This window comes from Marmota monax, unplaced genomic scaffold (genome assembly GCF_021218885.2).
Source record: "Marmota monax isolate L192 unplaced genomic scaffold, Marmota_monax_Labrador192_F-V1.1 WCK01_AAM20220418_F8-fsc00036, whole genome shotgun sequence".
Lineage (NCBI taxonomy): Eukaryota > Metazoa > Chordata > Mammalia > Rodentia > Sciuridae > Marmota > Marmota monax.
Window position 1 is genome coordinate 3,844,264 of NW_026694491.1, and position 20,302 is coordinate 3,864,565.

The 20,302-nt window shown below is 35.8% G+C and overlaps 1 protein-coding gene across 3 annotated transcripts in view; it reads right to left on the reverse strand.

Annotated features, from left to right (window-relative positions):
* Positions 1 to 2,730, reverse strand: part of Cfap54 (cilia and flagella associated protein 54) — a 295,409-nt gene extending 292,679 nt beyond the window's left edge. For all 3 annotated transcript variants that reach the window (XR_009224446.1, XM_046419397.2, XM_046419399.2), the window contains exon 1: positions 2,311 to 2,730. Coding sequence is in view for 2 of the 3 variants with exons in the window: in XM_046419397.2 (XP_046275353.2) it covers positions 2,311 to 2,714 (404 nt within the window). In the remaining variant the exon portion in view is untranslated. The remainder of the gene's footprint in view (positions 1 to 2,310) is intronic.
* Between the last annotated feature and the right edge of the window lie 17,572 nt (positions 2,731 to 20,302).

Consider the following 20,302-nt stretch of genomic DNA (forward strand, 5'->3'; position numbering starts at 1 on the left):
TCCCTTAGCTATTCCATCAGGTATTTACAATTGAATATCAATAATAAGTTGATAAATCCCAAATGTGTATCTCCTCTGACTTCCAAATTCAAAAGTCCATCTACCTAATAATAGCTCTGCCTGAATGTTGAGTTACATCTCAATGTATATAAACTTAAATTCCTTCATCTACCTCCCTTCTACCTGAAACCTGCACCTTCCATAATCACAATCCCACCCCACTTCCTTCACAATTATGATTCTCTTTGTGTGGACTACTCTTTGCACAGAAATCTTCATCAACTGCTCCCACATGTCCTCATTTTTCTAAAAAGTCACTTTTACCGACTTTCCCTAACCATGGGCCAAGTCATCCCATTTTAAGTTGCAATACTTATCCAATATCCTCCATCCCCATTCCCTGCTCTATTTTTCTCTCTAGCATTTATCTCCTAATAAAATGCATTTACAATAGTTCTCCCTTATCCTCAGGGAATACATCCAAAAACACCCGTGTGTACATGAAACCACACATAGTACGAAGTTCTATATTTGTGATATTTTTTTCTTATACATACATAGCCTTGATAGTTTTACTTATAAATTAGGCAGGGTAAGAGATTAAAATAAGCTTGGTGTGGTGGTGCACACCTGTAATCCCAGTACCTCAGGAGGCTGAGGTAGGAGGATCACGAGTTCAAAGCCAGCTTCAGCAAAAGTGAAGTGCTAGGCAACTCAGTGAGACCCTTTTTCTAAAATAAAAATAAAAAATAGGTCTGAGGATGTGGCTCAGTGGTCAAGTGCCCCTGAGTTCAATCTCCAGTACCAAAAAAAGAGAGTGAGAGATGAAAAATAATAACTAATAATAAAACAATTACAATATACTATATCAAAGTTATATGACTGTGCTTGCTCTCTCTCAAAATGTCTTATTGTAGTATAGATATTAATAACCTCAGCATACAATTATTTTCTTTCCTCATTGAGAACTTTTACCTTCTCACTTAAAGAAAGCACTTTATGGCTCTCTTTGGCATATCTGGAATGCCAGCATTGCTACTTTGCACTTTGGGACCATTATTAAGTAAAATAAGGGTTACTTGAATGCAAGTACTATGATACCACAGCAGTTGATCTGATAATCTAGACTGCTACTAACTAATGGGCAGGTGGTTGCTACAGTGTGGATCTTACTGAATAAATGGATGAATCACATCCAAGTTGGTACAGAGCAGATGGTGTGATATTTCATCACAGTACTCCTGAAGATGTGCATTTAAAATGTATACATTGTTTATTTCTAGAATTTTCCATTTAATATTTTCAGGTAATGGTTGACGACTGAAACTACAAAGCAAAACCATATATAAGGGAGACTAATGTACTTCCACATTTTTTAGTGGATGGCTGTACTCACAAAAATATATGCTCCATGAGGTAAGGGATTTTTATATCATGTTAACTTGTCGTTTTCCTAGTTTCTAGAAAGGCACCTGATAGGTGCTCAATAAATAGTTAATTAGATGCATAAATGAATAATAAACATTCTTTATATTAAATAAATTTTATATTAATTAAATAAACTATTTCTTTATATTAAATGCATGAACAAAAAAAATGCAAGTTAAACCATTCACTATTCTGGTGTTTGCTATTTGTCTACATCTGTGACTGTTCTCTTTGCAATGTATTTGGCCAAGAAAGATGGTAACATAAACAGGAAAGAATCTTAAAAACAGGTAGTTTGCAGTTCACAGAAATAACATGGTGATAGAATCCAAGAAAAAAAAAAAGGCAAACAGATGTGCAGATGAATCACAAAGTCTACGAAAAAAAGTCTCTGTGATTCTAATAGTAACATAAAAAGAGAATAAAAATGCATATGTTCCCAGGATGACTGACTTCATGCTTCATGATATTAAGAACTTCTTCGAGAACCTAAGCCACCTCAAAGTTATTCCTTTATCTTTGTATACAAAATTGTTCACCCACTAAATCAAAAGTTGTGACACCCCTGAGTCCAAAAAAAAAAAAAAGAAAAAAGAAAAAGTATTAGCCTAGAGGAGCCATCAAGGGACACTCAGAAACAGAACAAATGGGGAGTTAGGAAACATTTCCGTGTTGATTTTTATTTTGACCTGAGCAGGAAGCCAACATACATGTAACCAAGATTTAAGGTTGTCATAGCGACGAATCTCCACTTCTCCAACTTTGTTTCTCTCTCCTGGGCCCTCTGGTCAGGCCCGGCGTCCACCTCGCTGACCGGGCTCTTGGGGCCACCACCTGCCTTCAAGGGCATCACCTCCTCCCCAGCGCCCGGCCTCCGCTTACCAACGCAGATGGAATTCGTGCTTCTCTTCCGCCGTCGTCACTAAAACCTGCTTTTTCTTCATAAAGCCTAACAACTCGCGAATTTCCTTCTCGAAAGAGGCGAGGAGCGGGTTTTTAGCGTCCAACGGCCCATAAAACGCGGCGATGGGCAACGGGTCCTCGGGACTGGCTAGTTGAGGCTGCGGGCTCGGGGAGCTCGCCTTCGACTCCCGGGGCGACTCTGAAATTGCAGTCGAAGTCAGGGGTGTGGTCGATGGCAGTTCTTGGGGCGACGTGGATGTGGCAGACGTGCCCGACAGAGGGCTAGAGCTGGTGCCCTGCGCCGCCATATTGACGCGACCCCGGCCGGCCGGCGGTGTGTACACACGCGGTTGCCTGGCGACGGTCTCGCGGCAACCAAGCATCCCGCGCGCATTCCGGGAAACACAGCGGCCCCTGGAGGGCAGAGGAATAAAGAATTGGATCCAGAAAAGAATGATGCTCTGAAGGTTATTTGTCCTGTTGCCCATTGGCACCGCTGTATGAGCTGAGAATAGGAAGAAAGTTTTGAACAGAGAGCCAGCGAATATTACAGCTGAATTTTTACCATCACGAATCCAGACTGTACTTCTTTTTTCATCTTAACCACTTAATAACAATAGTGGGTGATGGTGAAGCTGCTCATAATGATGATATTACATACATTAGTATGTCAGACGTTGTTGTTATAAGCATATGAAACACAAACAATATCAGATTTCATTTAACCATCATGACAACTTTGTCATTAAGATTCTGTTAGTACCTCCATTCCACAGTTTAGGAAATCAAAGATTAGGAAGGTTAAATTATTTGACCAAGGTCAGAGGAAAACCATAGCGTCAGAGACCAGGTCCTAATCTTGTGACTCCAAAGCCTGTGCTCAGAATGAATGAATATTGATGACTCCCCAAAATGAAGCTTATTAATCAGATTGAAATGATGAAACCATCTGACAAGCAATTTAAAAATCAAGAACCTGTAATTGATCCATTCTCTTCCCTTTACATATTAAAACTGTGGAAATGATGATTTGCCTCTAATAATCATTTATTTATTATCATTTCACCCTTATCCTAATTATCACTATATTGTAAATTAATGTATATTTTATGCAACTTAACTATTTAACAAATTCATACTAATGATCTGAAGTGATAACTCTCAAAATACTTTTGCATTGTATGAAGGGATCTTAGGAAACTTCGCTTTTAATGGGGAAACTACAGACCTCAGGGTAAATAATTGGTGGCAAAGGAAGTTCTTCTTTCCCCACATATTATGGGCAACAGGACAGTCAAATTTTAAAGTTTCAATTTCAACTAATAGGGAACCTGCTTTCCTTATAAGTTATGCAATGCCAAAAATTATAGAAGAACCACAATTATTTGGTAGCTTGGGGGGGGGGAGCAGGCATTTAACACTAAAAGTTGTTATCAGTTCTTTCACACTTAGAAATAAAGAAAAACAGTGACCCTAACACCCAGGGAGCCTGATTTCCCATTCAGGATTAAGAAGCTTATTAGACCACAGCCTGATTTCTTCCAGCTCTGACCTAATTTCTTGCAAGCTCTGTGGGCCTGTACTAATTTGTAAGACTAGCATGATATGTCATGTGTACTGTACCCTAATATTCTTTGAAGTAAGATTACAGTGATTTTGCTCTTTGAGGCAGGTAATAATTATGGCCAGAGAACCTTCGTGGCAAGCACTGAAATGCAAGAGTGCCTCATTATCAGAGTCTGCTTCTCCAGTCAAGGTGTAGGAATCATCCTGTGATTGGCAAAGATTTTACTCTGTCTCTAGATGAGCAGTAAAATTTTTAAGACTTTAAACAACTTATGCTTAGGGAGAAAATCATCTTTGGTACCTTTACAAAACAAATGATAGACTTTAAAAAAATCAACTTGGTAAATTCTCTTATTTCTCATATTTCCCTTGTTTTTACAGAGCATACTTGTCCTCTTCAGATCAAAAGCTGGTGTAATTTGCCACTGATAGCTATCGCTCATATTGATGAAAGTGGAACAGCAAGGTTCAATTAAATTAAAGTGGTCAGAGAGTAGAAAATAAAATAAATAAATAAAAATCAGATAAAGTAGGATTCTCTACCCCACCCCATCTGACTGATCTCACAAATAACCTTTCTCATAATGCAAAACATTTCAAAGTCACTGAAAAAAAGAAAATGTAACAAATTAAATTCAGATACTTGAACTATGAAGCATTGATCTTAGTCATCTTTCTCCTGGGGCATACTTCAGTCAACAATGCTTAACTTGGAGTAGTTTTTGGAAGCTTGTCTGAATATTTAAATGGGTCTTGTATTCTGAATCATCATCATGGTAAGATGGAAGTCTCCATTTTGTTCATTTTAAATTATATTTGAGGCATTTTTAAAACATTTTAGAGATGTTATCTTTCTTATAATGAGATGCAACCATTATAATATCTTTTCTGTTTCCTTGTCAGTTTGCTTTATTCTTTTCACAGTAATGAAAGAATGGAGCTATGCAACCACCATGTCTGACAGGGCTAAGTAATGTAAATAGCTTCCTTATAAATAATGTAAATTGCTGTTTCTTATAATTAGTGCCTTTGCAAGCTGCAGGGATCCTTTTTGCCCGTTCAAAATTCTTTTTCATTTAAAGTTACACTTAGAGAAATAATAAATACTTTTTATTAGTTGTTCAGTTGTTAATCACTTAGGCTGTCTCAAATAGAAATATATGGTCTTTTTTTTAAAAAAAAAAAAAAAGCTCAAAAATCTCCTTTTTCCACCTCTTAATATGTAGGCTTTCAAAACTTTTTTTATTCATTCATTTAACTACAACTATTTCTTTAGTGTGTCCATACAATGCATAGATGAGCCCACACATTCCCTACAAGAAGCAAATAACACATACAACAACCAACCATGATTTGAAGGCATGCTATATATGTGCTGTGATAAAGGTTTAAAATATTATGGAAGTCCCAAGATGAAGCTTGTTAACTGGACAGAGAATAAAGGATTATAGAGGAGACCATGTTTTAGCCCTGCACTGTAACTGCCCCTCAGTAACAGAAAGACCCTGGCAACAGGGACTTGCCTATGACTATGGTAACATAGCACCTAAGCCCAGTGCCTGGCACAGAGTACTACCAAATAAATCTTTGACGGAATAAGTGAATGAAATTTTTTTAAAAATGAAGAACATTCATCAAGATATCTCTGTCTGAGAGAAAAGCCTGAGCAAGATACAAAATCATAAACATTTACAGCAAATTTAAGTAGTCTTGTGTGGTAAGCCACTGATTGAAATACATCAAGAGGCACAAGATGAGGTAGAAAAAGAAATATGATCAAACACAGTGGGTAGTTGGGAGGCATGCTCAAAACTATGACTTGATTTTGTATTCAGTGGAGCTCCTTGGTTAGAAAAACATACAGATAGTTCCCAACCTATGAAGGTTTGACTTAACAATTTTTCAATTTTTACAATGTTGGGAAAGCATACCCATTCAACCATTTCTGTTTCCTACTTTCAATACAGTATTCAATAAATTACATGAGATAACTCAACACCTTATTAGAAAATGGACTTTGCACTGGATGACTTTGCCCAACTACAGGCTAATGTTAAGCACTCTGCACACATTTAAGACAGGCTAGGCTAAACTGTGATGTTTGGTAGATTAGGTGTATTAAATGCATTTTTAACTTGTGATTTTTTTTAACATACAATGGGTTTATCAAGATATAACTCCATCAGAAGTTAAGGTGAATATAACTCCATCAGAAGTATAAGGTGGAGATTAAAAGCCCAAATTTGGGGGCCAAAAGGTATAATTTGTATCTTTAGTTCTTCAAAGTTACTTAAATTCACTATGCCTTGTTTTCTTCATCTATAAAATGGGGGGTGAAATAATAGTACTTTCTACCTCATATTTCTATGTTGTTTAGAATCAAATGAGTTAAGATGTGTAAAACCCATAAAATATTGCCTGGCACATTGGAAGTGCTGTGTAACGTTTGCTAGTTATGATTATTTACTTGGGAACCATTGGAAGTTCCTAAGCAAAGAAATACAATTTATATTTTATATATTTTAGAAAGGAAATTATGGCAGAATGAAAGATAGATTGGAATGATGAAGATTATATTCCATCTCAGCTACACAGATCATTACAATAATTATATACAATTAACAGGCAGAAGTAGCCAACTAAAACCATTATAAAAACTGAGGTGGAATCAGTAGGAAGCCAAATCCTAATCAATAAAGCAAAGGGAAAGTTAGAGAATAATAGGTAATTTTATATATAAAATTTTATATATACATATATGTACATATATGTATATATAAAACATACATATATACATAAAATTTTATACATACATATATATGACATAACATTGCACATAATTATAAAAATAATAAAAGAAATTCTAACAGAATGTTTCAGTGGTTCTGAAGAAGAGGCTTCCTTAAAACCTACAAAAGTAAAAGATGTATACTGAGATAAACTCTTACAAGGATAAAAGATAATAAAAGTGGAGTAACAGGCCACACATTAAGAAAAGATATTTGTGCCAGGCATGGTGATGCATGCCTATAATCCCTGTAATCAGGTGGCTAAGGCAGGAGGATCACAAGTTTAAAGGCAGCCTTAGTTACTTAGTGAGTCCCTAAGCAACTTAGCGAGACCCTGTCTCAAAATAAAAAATAAAAATGGATAGGGATGTGGCTCAATGGGTAAGCACTGATGAGTTCAAACACCACCACCTCTACCAAATATATATATATATATATATATATATATATATATATATATAGAGAGAGAGAGAGAGAGAGAGAGAGAGAGAGAGAGAAATGCACAACCTACTGTGTGTGCACTATGTTGACAAATATCAATTCTAAATCTCAATTGATGGAAAGACCAGATTAAGATATTTCTTGGATAAATTTAACAGATTTACTTATTACAAGATAGCAATGGAAGTCATTGTAATCTGGATACGTAACAAAGAGATCATCAAAGAAGTCCAGGATGTAGCTTCCAAAACCAAAAATCCTCACCAATGATATCTACCTGTGAATGGTGATACCTCTGCATCTTTCAAATCTCTGATGCTTATACAAGTATCTGTGATTCCTCTTGTGTGCCATATGGCTTCTAATTTAACACTTCAGTATGGACAGTTTCAGATTCCTACACTTGGCCTTTTTACCCATAATAGTTCGAATTCCAGGCCTTAAAGATCCAGTGTTACAGGGCTGGGGCTGAGGCTCAGTGGTAAAGCGCTCACCTAGCAAGTGCAAAGCCCTAGGTTCGAGCCTCAGCACCACAGAAAAATAAATAAATAAAATAAAGGTATTGTGTCCAACTACAACTGAAAAAATAAATATTTTTTTAAAAAAATATCCAGTATTAAGATTCTGCTAATATCATTCCAACTTCAATTAAACTAAACTATGGATAACAGGAGGCTACTGTATTCAGGATACACTCCTACACATATTCCCCTCAGCTTCAGTTAATGCCTATTAGTTGGATCCTGTGATTCCTTTGGCATGTGGTCTATTTCTTCTCAGAACAGAGCTTGTAATTTCCTGCTCAAACTTGTGCTAAAAAACTGACTTTGCTTTTTACCAGGAGGCAATGCAATATGTTGGGGGCATATTTTCAGGAAAGCAAGCCTCATCTTGAAAGGCACCTGCTTCAGATTAGGTCATTGTATGTTTCCCTAGGCAAGCAGAAAGTAGTTTTCTCTGGCAAGTTGGTTAAAGAACTATGTCTTCCAGCCTGGAAGGCTTGAAGGAATTTAAGAAATCAAAATTATTAGGGTCATGTATATAAATGCCTCCACTTCAGGTCTCTGATCCCTACCCTTGGAATACCTGCAATATAATTTGATCCTGGGCCTGGTTTTCAGCAAAGTCTACCCTTCAGGTGCCCCAAGCTGTAATAGAAGCACTTCTGTCTTTCAAAGCATACCTCAAATTGCCAACTAACTGCCCTAAGACAATTGAACCTCTGTTGCATTCAGGTAGGTGGGCAATTCACATATAAATTCTCATTCTGAGTATCCACTTTTTATCCCTCACTGCTGTTATGTTAACCTGTGTTCCCTAAAAAACAGAAATTGAGGCAAAGGCTTAAAGGGCTAGCATTTCATTTGGTAATATAATTCCTGTGAAATAAGAAGAAAGGAGACAGGAATGGATGGAAAGGAAATAGAGTGCTAGCCAGTGAATCATGAAGACACACAGCCAGTGGCTCTGCTATATGGGATATCCCCTACCAGGTTGCAGAGATTTCTATATGTCATATCTTAGAGTAATCCATAAGAGGGAGCTATGGAGAGAAAATGTACCTGCTGTCTCCTTGGTGTCAAGAGTTCCCTCTGTACTTCCACGATGGATCATGGGGCCCTTGAACAACTTTCAAGAATCCCAATTATCACACCTCATGATGCAGTTTTATCCTAGCTCAAAAGTGGTGGAAAGAACTAGAAATACCAGACAGTGGCCTCAGGCAGTGGAAGCAAGCAGGCCATCCTGGTGGCAGTTATAACAGTAGGTGCTGGAATATGGCAAGTTGTGGAAAGCCCCGTAGATAAGTGAAGACATGAAATCCAGGGCAGTACTCAATGTGTGTCCCATATACAACGCCCGCCCCCCCACCACCACCACTTTGATGCTAATGCCAGCGACAACCTGAGGAAAACGGAGCAGTGAAAAAGAAGGAGCTTGGATTCATAACACTGTGAAGCCACAATACCCATTCTGAACCACTCACACCCTAATCAGTATGTGACAGAAAATAAATTTCCTTCTTGTTTGAAGCACTAATATTGGAGGTCTTTGTAGAGGCAGACAAACCTATTTTCTAAATACTGTATCATCTAACTCAGAAATTTCATTTCTTGAAATCAACTTTACAAAATTATATACACATATGTATAAGGGTGACTATTCAGATATTTAAAGAGCATATAGCAAATGTTATTGCTAATATTAAATGTATATAATAGTAAAGCATTAGAAACAATCTAACTATACATCAATGAATGTACAGGTAAATTATTTTATCTATAAAATTAAATACTAGTTAGCATCCTAAAGTAATGTACTGGATCTTTATATTTTTCATGAAAAGATATTTTTAAGTAAAAGTCTTCTTAAGACTTTTCTGAATAAAAATTGCCAAATGTCGTGAACAATATGCTAATATTTATCTATAAGAAAGTAAGGCACCTGCTTCAGATTAGGTCATTGTATCACAAAGTGATACTCTAATATTTAGCTCACCAGGGACAAAATATAAATCCCAAATGCATGTCCCCACAGTGACCTACTTCCTTCAACCACACCCTACCTACCAACAGTTACCACCTAGTTAATCCCTATTAGGGGATTAATGCACTAATTAAGTTAAGGCTTTCACAACCTAATCATTTCATCTCTGAACTTTCTTGCATTGTTTCATACATGAGCTTTTGGGGGACACCTCATATCTAAACCATAACAGTGGCACTCATCAATTCCACTCACATTTTGTTTTCTAAAGCAACTCAAATGGAAATATAAGCCTCCTACAGAGAGAAGCATTGGCAATATCTTGAACAATAATACAACTTACAAGCATACCTTGAATTTGACAGAATCCAAACACACATCCTTTTCCCAACCTATTCTTCTCTTTCTTTCTCTCTCAGTAAATAATAGATGCCACTAGTGGAGGCTTCAGAATTTTCATACAAGAAGAGGTTTGGTGTGGTAATAGATAAGAAGGAAGAGCTCAGAGACATGTTTTGAAGCTGCATCTTCTAAGCATGCACTGTTTTCTTTCAGATTGTGTGGTCATTTAAGTTGGCTTGATGGAGCTGATTGAAATTATAAAGTGGCTTAAGTCCCCTCAGCTCACTCCCTTGACTTTTCCCCTGAATACCACAATTGCAGTCACTCAAGCAAGAAACAGTGGTATCTTTGAGTCTTCCCTCCCCATTTTCAATCCCAGTCTCTAGATCTGTACTGTCCTGTATGACTGTCACTAGCTACATGAGACTATCAAGCACTCGAATGGCTAGTCCATATCAACTAGTCTGTATGACAGTCTCAATGTGGACTACAAGTAACCAGTTTGCATTGATATATGCTATAATTGTAAAATACACAACAAATTTTAAGGACTTTGTACAAAAACATATAAAATAATTATTTAAAAACCATTTTCACATTGATGACATTTTAAAAATTACAACATTTTGCATACATTGGATTAAATAAAACAAAGTGAATTCTACTTGCTTATTATTACCTGGTTATGTGGATAACTAGACATTTTTTAATTACACATGTGACTTTCTTTCTTGGCTGGCATGACATTTTTTTGGACAACACTACTGTGAGCTGTCTTCTTTTCATCTCCACAGTGCCAGTATTAGCATGGCCCTTCAATCTCAATGAGATTTCTGCAAAAGCCTCCTAACTAATCTTTCTGCTCCAGTTTGGCCTGTCTCCAATCCATTCTTTATAGTATTCAGAATGACCTTTCAAAATGCAAATCAAATCATACTAACTCAACCAGTTTTTTAACTTTTCACAGGAATCCATTGCCCTTAATTGTGTAATTTCATATATAAAGCTCCCCCTGATGGTCCAGAACCCTGATTTCAACATGGCATCCTCCTAGTCCTGAGAATATACAACACTTTCTAAGGGTATGGGCATATCTAGTTTTAAGAGAGTCAATGTCCAAATCCTCCACTTTGATGTTTTCAACAAATTTCTCTGCCTTCAATGTACCTACAAAGTTTTTCCTCTCTTCTCCTTTTACCATTGCTCTTATTCTCTTGACAAAAAAGAAGCATCTGGAATCTTACTACAAGGCACTGATGGAACAATTAAACAATTCCTTTAAGCAAACCACCTAATAGCCTTCTTACCCATTGTATAATATATTGCCAACACAATATTCATAACATGCTAAATACTTATTCTTAAGTATGCAAGAAAATACGGGGTTTCTAGAAGTATATTCAGGGGTAAAATTAACAGGTAAATTTGAAAAAACACAATCTAGCTCATCTTTCATGACACCTTACCTATACCACCACCACCAGCAGCACCCCCCAGAATACACACACTTTCCTAGTTCCAGCTTTATTTAGAGATCCAGTTCAGCAGCTATCTAAGCTTGGGATTCTTAGAACATCCCCCTCATTCTTCCCTCAGCTAATCATTTCCTACAACCCCTGCTTGTTTAGTGACATCATCAGAAAAGGTTACTTTCCCATTTTTTGCTGTGAAGAAGATTCATTAAATTTTCTCCTATTATGTGATCTCTGACTTTCACTAAACTTTATTAAATGAACTTTAAGGAAGATGCGAGTAATTTTTAACTGTTTGGTTCTCATTAACATAGAAGTATTCTTTGCCAAGATTTCTCTCTTTTCAGTTGTCAAAAAGTTTTTCCTCCTAAATTTGCATTATTATTTTTAAATGTTTCTGAACATGTAGTTTCCAGCACAGTTTTTTAAATGCAAAATACCAAATTTATTAAGCTCATGTAACAAGAAAACAGATATGCATATCTTGTGTTGTTTAGATTGATCGCTGCTGCTGTGTTGATTCTCTCATCATATACTCTCACCAAATTCACTGTCAAGGTCACTATGGAAATGGTCACAGGGAGTACAGGAGAGTGGTTGAGGATGTGGGCTCCCGAAGTAAATCACCAGCCCAAGAAATTTAAACTATAAGAAAGGAATAAAAAATAACAAAAGAGTGTAAAAAAATTAAAAAATACAATTTACTTTCTTCTCCTCTTAAATTTTCTGAACTATGTTTGTTTGACCTTTGAAGCAAAAATTACAACATTGTTTGACATGGTCTTTAATGTACATAGAGGAAATATTTAAAATAATTATTTTATAAGTGGGAAAGGTAAAAACCATGCAGAGAAATAATGTTTCTACATTTTATGTGAACTGGTAAAACCTTAGCACAATTAGATAGTAACAAATTACATATACATAATTTAGCACCTAGACCAATCACTAAAAAACTATACAATTAGATACACTCAAACACTCTAGCTAAATCAAAATGGAATTCTAAAAAAAAATGCATAGTCCACAGGAAAACAGGGAGAAAAACAGACAAACAAAAATTAATAAAGAAAGTTAAAAAAAAATGACAGGCTTAAACCCTAAAATATCAATAATTACATGAAATGTAAATGGTTTAAATACACCAACTAAAAGTCAGCAATTTGTAAAGTAGGGGGAAAGAGAAAAAAAGAGATGTAGTTATATATTGTCTACAAGAAATTCATTTTAAATATAATGATACTAGTAGCTTGAAAATAAAAGGGTGAATATATAATGCCAAGAAAATATTAATCAAGGGCTGGGGATATGGCTCAAGCGGTAAAGCACTCGCCTGGCATGCGCAGGGCGCTGGGTTCGATCCTCAGCCCCACATAAAAATAAAAAATAAAGATGTTGTGCCCACCGAAAACTGAAAAATAAATATTTAAAAAAATTAATCAAAAGAAAGAACAAGTGGCTATATTGATTGCACATAAAATGAATTTCAAGCTAGGCACAGTGATGAGCTACTGTAGTCCCAGGTACTCAGCAGGCTGAGACAGGCAGATCACTTGAGCCAGAAATTCAAGCCCAGCCAGAAAAATGGGGCAAGACCTCATCAGTACATGTATGATTGCACAACTGGTGTGACACTACTTCATGTACAACCAGAGAAGTGAAAAATTCTGCTCCATTAGTGTACAATCAATAGAAGAGCTTTCTACTGTCATGTACAACTTATTAGAACTAATTTTTAAAAAGAGAGAGAAAAAAACGAAAGAAGAGGGAGGAGGAGGTAGAAGGAGGAGATTTCAGAATATTCAGAACAAAAAAAAATTACTAGGGAAACAAAGGTACATTACATAATGACAAAGAGTCATTCTACCAGAGTAATTGTAAATCACCAAACAACCGAGCTGCAAAATAGTTGAAGAAAAACTTATAGAACTAAAAAGATAAATATCTGGGCATGATGGTGCATGCCTAGAATCCCAGTGACCTGGGAGACTGAAACAGGAAGATCACAAGTTCATTCAAGGCCAACCTGAGCAACTTAGACAGTTTCAGAATTTAAAATTTTTAAAAGGGCTGGGAATGCAGCTTGGTGGTAAAGTGACCCTGGGTTCAATCCATAGTACCATATAAATAAATAAATAAATAAATAAATTTTTAAAAAGATAGACAAAATAATCAATGTATCGATAAATAAAAAAGACAAATCCACAGTTACAGGCAGTCACTTAAATACCCCTCTCTCAACTGATAGATCAACTTAACAGAAAATATTCGAGTTATGGAAAAACTCAACAAAACCATGAACCAAAAAGATCTAATTGACCTGTGTAAAATGCACCTTTTTTTTTTCTTGAGTATCCACACAACATATATCAGGATAGATCGTATCCTGAACCATAACACAAACATCAAGAAATTTAAAAGAATTAAAATTATACAGTGTTCTCTGACCAAAATGAACTCAAACTGGATATAAATAGGAGAAATAATAGAAAATGTCCAAACTCTTGGAAATTGAATAACACACTGCTGAATAAGCCATCCGTCAAAGAGGAAGCCTCAAATGAAATAAAAATATACATGAACTTAATGAAAGTGAAAACCCAGCATAGCAAAACTTGTGAGATTCAGGCAAAGCACTGTTGACACATTAGATTGATAACACTAAATGCTTACATTTAAAAAGGAAAAGTACCAAATCAATAATCCAAATTCCCACGTCAAAAAAGAAGAGGAAAAAAATCAAAACAAAAATGCAAGCAGAAGAAAAGAAAGAACAACTGCTCTTATGAGTAGTAATCAATAAAATTTAAATAACTGGTTGGACTTTCCTAATACATAAGTATAAATTTAAACATATTTTGTCGGGATTAATCCTTCCAACAAAATAAATAAATTGATACATGAAAAATGTGTACACAGTGCCTACAACAAAGCAAGTACTCAACAATGCTAACTTTTATTACTTGTTTTGTATTGTTTTATTACTTGTTAACAAAATATTTGAGTAAGAACAATTGGAGGAGCATCCAGTTGTTGCCCCAATTATTCTCGCTCAAAAAAAAATTTTTTTTAAAGAAAAATATTAAAGACCAATTGTTAAGGCGATGAATTTAAATTTTCCAAAATATTTAGTTTGGGAGTTCTGTAAACCCACAGAAAAATCTTAAATTTCTGTTTATCTACTATAATGTATGTGTTAACTTTGTGTCACTGTGACCAAAATACCTGAGAAGAACAACTTAGAGGAGAAAAGATTCATCTGGGCTCATGTTTTCAGAGGATTCAGTCCATGGTGGGCTAACTCCATTGCAGGAACATCAAGGTGGAAAGGTGAGGCACTGGAAAACTGCTCAGTTCATGGAAGTTGGGAAGCAGAGAGTTGGGGGAAGGAAGGGGCCAGAGACAGATATAGTCCCCAAGCCATGTTCCCAGTGGCCTACTTCCTCCAGCTGAAGCCAGATTTAAAATTAGGTAGTTAGTGTAGTTAGGTAAATCGGGTCTAATATCCAGTGAGATCTAAAATGGAGGCCATGCTGAGAATGAATTCGCAGAAAAGTTGAGCAACTCTTGTCAATGAAGTCCAGGAAACAGCTCCTAATAGATTTAAAGATAGCCCATCCCAAAGAAATGTTACTGAACAGCCCCAGCAGATTTGAAGGTGCTAACTCAGAAGACCTTCCTGCCCAGATTACTTCTTTGGCCCACCTGTGTCCCACCCCTCGGGCCTTCCCACCTATATGCCATCACTGAAAGAACTATAAAAAGGGGAAACAACCGCACTTCCACGGATTCCACCTCTTGGGTCCCCTTCTTCCTCTGGGAGAAGTCTTTTCTGCTGTCCTTTAATAAACTTCTAATTTCTACTCTGACATTGCCTCAGCTTGCTTCTCTGGTGTTATTCTTCAACATTGGGGAAGCAAGGACTTGTCACCGGTCAACAGCGGTAACACAGCCATGCCCCACCTGCCTATTGTTTTACCATCTCCCAGCAAATCCATTTACATTATTAATCCATCAACTGGATCAATCCACAGATAAGGTCAGAGCCCTCATAATCCAATCTTCACTGCTGAATTTAGCTGCATTGTCATGAGCTTTTTGAGGGAAGTTCCAGAACCCAACCATAACAGTGTATTTTTAATTTTTATCTCAATAAAAGCCCTTTTGATTCTGAGCATAATACTAAAATCACCAGCTGCCCTGTCAACAAAAGTACCCTCCCCCCCTTTTTTAAATTTCCCAACTTCCTACCCCATGTAGGTTTTTTTGTTTGGTTTGGTTTGGTTTTGGTTTTGGTTTTGGTTTTTTCATCTCACTGGGTGTGAAGTCAGAAACAGTAAAAAATTGATAGAATTTGATAGTGAGGTCAGGACTGCTTGTGTGTGTTAATTATTGAATCCAAATGCTTAAAGCAATGTCTGATATTTAGTTTTATTACTTCATAAATACTTACTGAATGAAAAAAAATAGGTGATAAGTGTGGAAGGTGAAGAAAAGTTGGAAATGAATCTGTTTTTGAGGTTGAGAGCCTAAAAGAATATTAATGCTATTAATAATCTACATAAGAGTTTTAAGAGATGACTTGAGGAGCTTGCTATACAACTTTGAGTGCTTAGCCAATGCATGTAAACCTCATCTACTCCGGAACAGTTCCTCACTCACATAGTTTGAACTATGTGACTTCACCACACGAGGACTTGACCTTGCTGAGCCAATCAGATTCTTTCTCCAGGGGAATCTGAAACAGATTTGCTAGATAATGAATCTGAATAAATGGAAAGTTGGTTGGTTTTTGCCAAGAACTTGAGAAAGCTGGTTTAGAGGGAGAAAAGCAAGTTGTGTCAGAAAAGGCAGAGACTGAAGAGAGAATTGCCTATGTTAATAAGGAGTTTTCAGATCCTGATTCTAATCCCTTCCAGGGGTCCAGCTGTCTTCCTACCTTGGTTTTTGGATATCCTAATAAGAAATTCACCATTTGAATGGCACTAGAGCAGATTGTGCTAAGTGAAGCTAGCCAATCCCTAAAAAACAAATGCCAAATGTCTTCTTTGATATAAGGAGAGCAACTAAGAACAGAGCAGGGAGGAAGAGCATGAAAAGAAGATTAACATTAAACAGGGACAAGAGGTGGGAGGGAAAGGGAGAGAGAAGGGAAATTGCATGGAAATGGAAGGAGACCCCCATCGTTATACAAAACTACATATAAGAGGAAGTGAGGGGAAAGGGAAAAAAAAGAAACAAGGGAGAGAAATGAACTACAGTAGATGGGGTAGAGAGAGAAGATGGGAGGGGAGGGGGGATATTGGAGGATAGGAAAGGCAGCAGAACACAACAGACACTAGTATGGCAGTATGTAAAAAACGTGGATGTATAACCAATGTGATTCTGCAATCCGTATACGGGGTAAAAATGGGAGTTCATAACCCACTTGAATCAAATGTATGAAATATGATATGTCAAGAGCTATGTAATGTTTTGAACAACTAATAATAAAAAAATAAAAATTAAAAAAAAAAGAAATTCACCATTTGAGACAGAATGACAAGTAATTAGATTTGTTTTTCTGATGCTCTGAGCCAAAAATCCTTGATGAGACAGGGAGAAAGATCACTGATACATTTTGGGATATGTTAAATCTGATTTCCTTTTCTTCTTCAGAAATATTTTGATCATAGCTTTATTATATTCTATTATGTATTGAATACATTTCTAAGACTTTTTCTTCCTGTCCTTTCAGGCGATAACTGATATTACAACTTGGAGTGGAGAGGGTTATACCTCAATGTCAGAAGAGAAAGTATCCTTACTTCCCAAATCTCTGAGCTGCATTATAGTTTCCATCCCTTTATAGGGAATAGACTAAAAGAAGAAAGAGCTATAAACAGGGGTATGATCATCCAAGACAAACACTGTAGACAGAGTATTTTTCTCTTATACATCTGTCCACACACATGATGTTATTCTCTTGGAGTATCAGGGGGAAAAATGGAACAGAAAACTATGCAGAGAAATTTGAATGCAGAATATTATACAAGCAGTGAAATGCATGTCATTTTCTAATTGCTTCAACACCTCCTCACAACACGTTAAAAAAAAAGTCTGCAAATTTCAAGCCACCCCTTTGCAAATTGATTTCTTAATGTCACTAGGCTCCCCGTTCACAGCCCACGCTCTCTCAGTTGCTAAGTGCATTGGATTGTCACAGTATGTTCCAGAGGCTCTGGATTTTTCTCAAATGTGAATGATGTGCTTCTAACTGAAAGCAAAATCCTTGTTTTTCAAATACAATATTCTGTAAAAACAAAAAAAGAGTACTTATTAGGTTTCAATCATTTGAAATTAAAACTGATTTTCCAAATCAAGGGAAAGCTTTATAAGCACTAAAATTCAATATTATCTTACAACTTGGAATTCAAAGATGATTTATAGATTAGTTTTGTATTATTAGCTTCATCTCATTTGGAAAAAAAATCATGATATGCCACTAAACACTTTTTTACATGCACTGATAACTTCTTTTGATAAGATATATTACAAAAAGCTTTGAATTTTCTAACTCAATAACATAAATAAAATTACAGGCAAAAGTTTAAGACGGGTGGTGAAAAGAAGTGGGAAACTATGGCAAGAAATACATAAAAACATGTACATTTAGTGGGTGTATATATGAATTTAACAAATATTTACTGAGTGTGATCAGTTAGGTATAAATTGCAATCCACAGACTTCAAAAATTTAGGGTCTAATAGAAGAGATTGGCCATTAATCCATCCAACAAGCGTTTATCAAGTATTTGCCATAGAAAAGATGCTTTGTTGGGTACTAAATCTTAATTTTTGCATGTAGCACTGGCTCACTTAACACATGTCATGAAACTTATGAACTTTTACTTTAAAATTTCAGTGTCTTTTAATAAGTATATGTTTTTTGAAAAAGCTCAAACCATACAGAAACAAAAGGTGAAAAACTCTCCATAACTACCACCAGGTGGGGTAACCAACATTACATTTCAAGGTACCTTTTCACACTAACATAAGCACATACAAAAAAATAACTAAATAAAAGCAAAGATTGTATCATACTACGTATAAACTCAGTATAGCATAATGCTTGAGGGCATTGGCTTTAAACATTACTGCTTTGATTCAAGTCCCTAGGAAGTAACACGAACTATGTGTATCTTAGCTAAGGTAATAGATCTCTAAACCTTGTCACTTAAGACAATGAAGGGTTTATTTCTTATGCACCTCACATGTCCATTCAAGAGTTCTTGGTCAGGGTGACCTCCAGAAGATCATTCTAGAAGCCAGGCATTTCCACTCAGAGATGCTGGCATTTTCTTAGCTTCCATAAAGCTATGTTGTTTTCTTTATACAGATTCTAAACATTTGTTTATTCCTCCGTATTTTATGTTTTTTGATGTATTGTGGCTATCATCCTTTTCCGACTATGTTTTCTATTTCATCAATTTTTGCACATAGACAGACTCTCAGCTTTTGTAAGTTTGACTTCTCTCATCTTATGGAATCTTGTTATTACCATGGGCTTGTTGGTTCTGTTTCTTGCACTATTTATAGCCAATAATGACAGCTTTTTCTCCTTTCCTAAGATTGATAGCTCTTCATTCTTTCCACTATTATTGCATTAGTTAGGATCTTGAAAATAATATTAAAAATAGCAGTGATAGTTTCCCTTTCCCTGTTCTTCCATTTAAATAAAATCTCTTAAGTAATTAACCATTAAATATAATGTTTCATAGTGATTTGTGATAAGTGTCTTTTATTGAGTTATGGAAATCTTCTATTACTGCACTTTAGAAATGTATGGGTTTTTTTACATGCTGTTAAATCAAAGTAGATTCCAAATAAATGCCTTTCCTCTCACTGTTTAGATAATTTACTGTTTTCTTTAATGTAGTATATTCAGCCAGTAGTTGTGGTGCAAGCCTATAATCCCAACAGCTCAGGTACCTGAGGCAGGGGGATCATGAGTTCAAAGACAGCCTCAGCATCTTAGCGAATACCTAAGCAACTCAGTGAGACTTTGTCTCTAAATAAAATACAAAATAAGGCCGGGGATGTAGCTCGGTGGTTAAGTGCCCCTGGGTTCAATCCCTGGCACCAATAAATAAATAAATAAAACATACTGACATTTTCTAACTCAATAACATAAATAAAGTTATATTTTATTTTAATAAAATATATGATATTGATGTATACTAGATATTATACTATGTTGGCATTTTATATACACTCTCCTCAGTCATGGTATCTATCCCTTATGTATAGCATCATTGTTATTATTTAATATCTTTGTTATTGTTAAATATATTGTTATTTAATATTTTCACATCATTTTCATACAAAAGATTGGTTAATAGGCATGCTGTATGTATGCTAATCTGCACACGATATTTGCTTAGTATTCTTAGCAGGAATATTCTACCCTGTAGAACAATGTTCAACAATTCCATCTTTTTTTATGTTCTACAAAGTTCAATATGATAGCTCTTCCCTGAAAGACTGAAAAACCTACTTTAAAAAACCACAAAAGGACAGTGTATTATAGTTATTGAATTGTTGAATTATTCAAGTTTTCTACCCCTTCTTGAATTTGAAGAGTTTAGATTTTATTTGTTTTTCCAAAGCTTTCTTTTTAAATTTTTACATAATATTCTCTTTTAATTTTTTTAAGTTTCTCTCAAATCTGTAGCTTTGTGTCCTTGCACATTTGAATACTACTTATTTAAATCTTTTCTCTCTTTCCCTGATTGGGCAAGCCAACATTTGTTTATTTGAACAGGCAATATAAATTTAAAAAAATTAGCTAGGGCTGGGGATGTAGCTCAGTGGTGGAGTGCTTGCCTAGCATGTG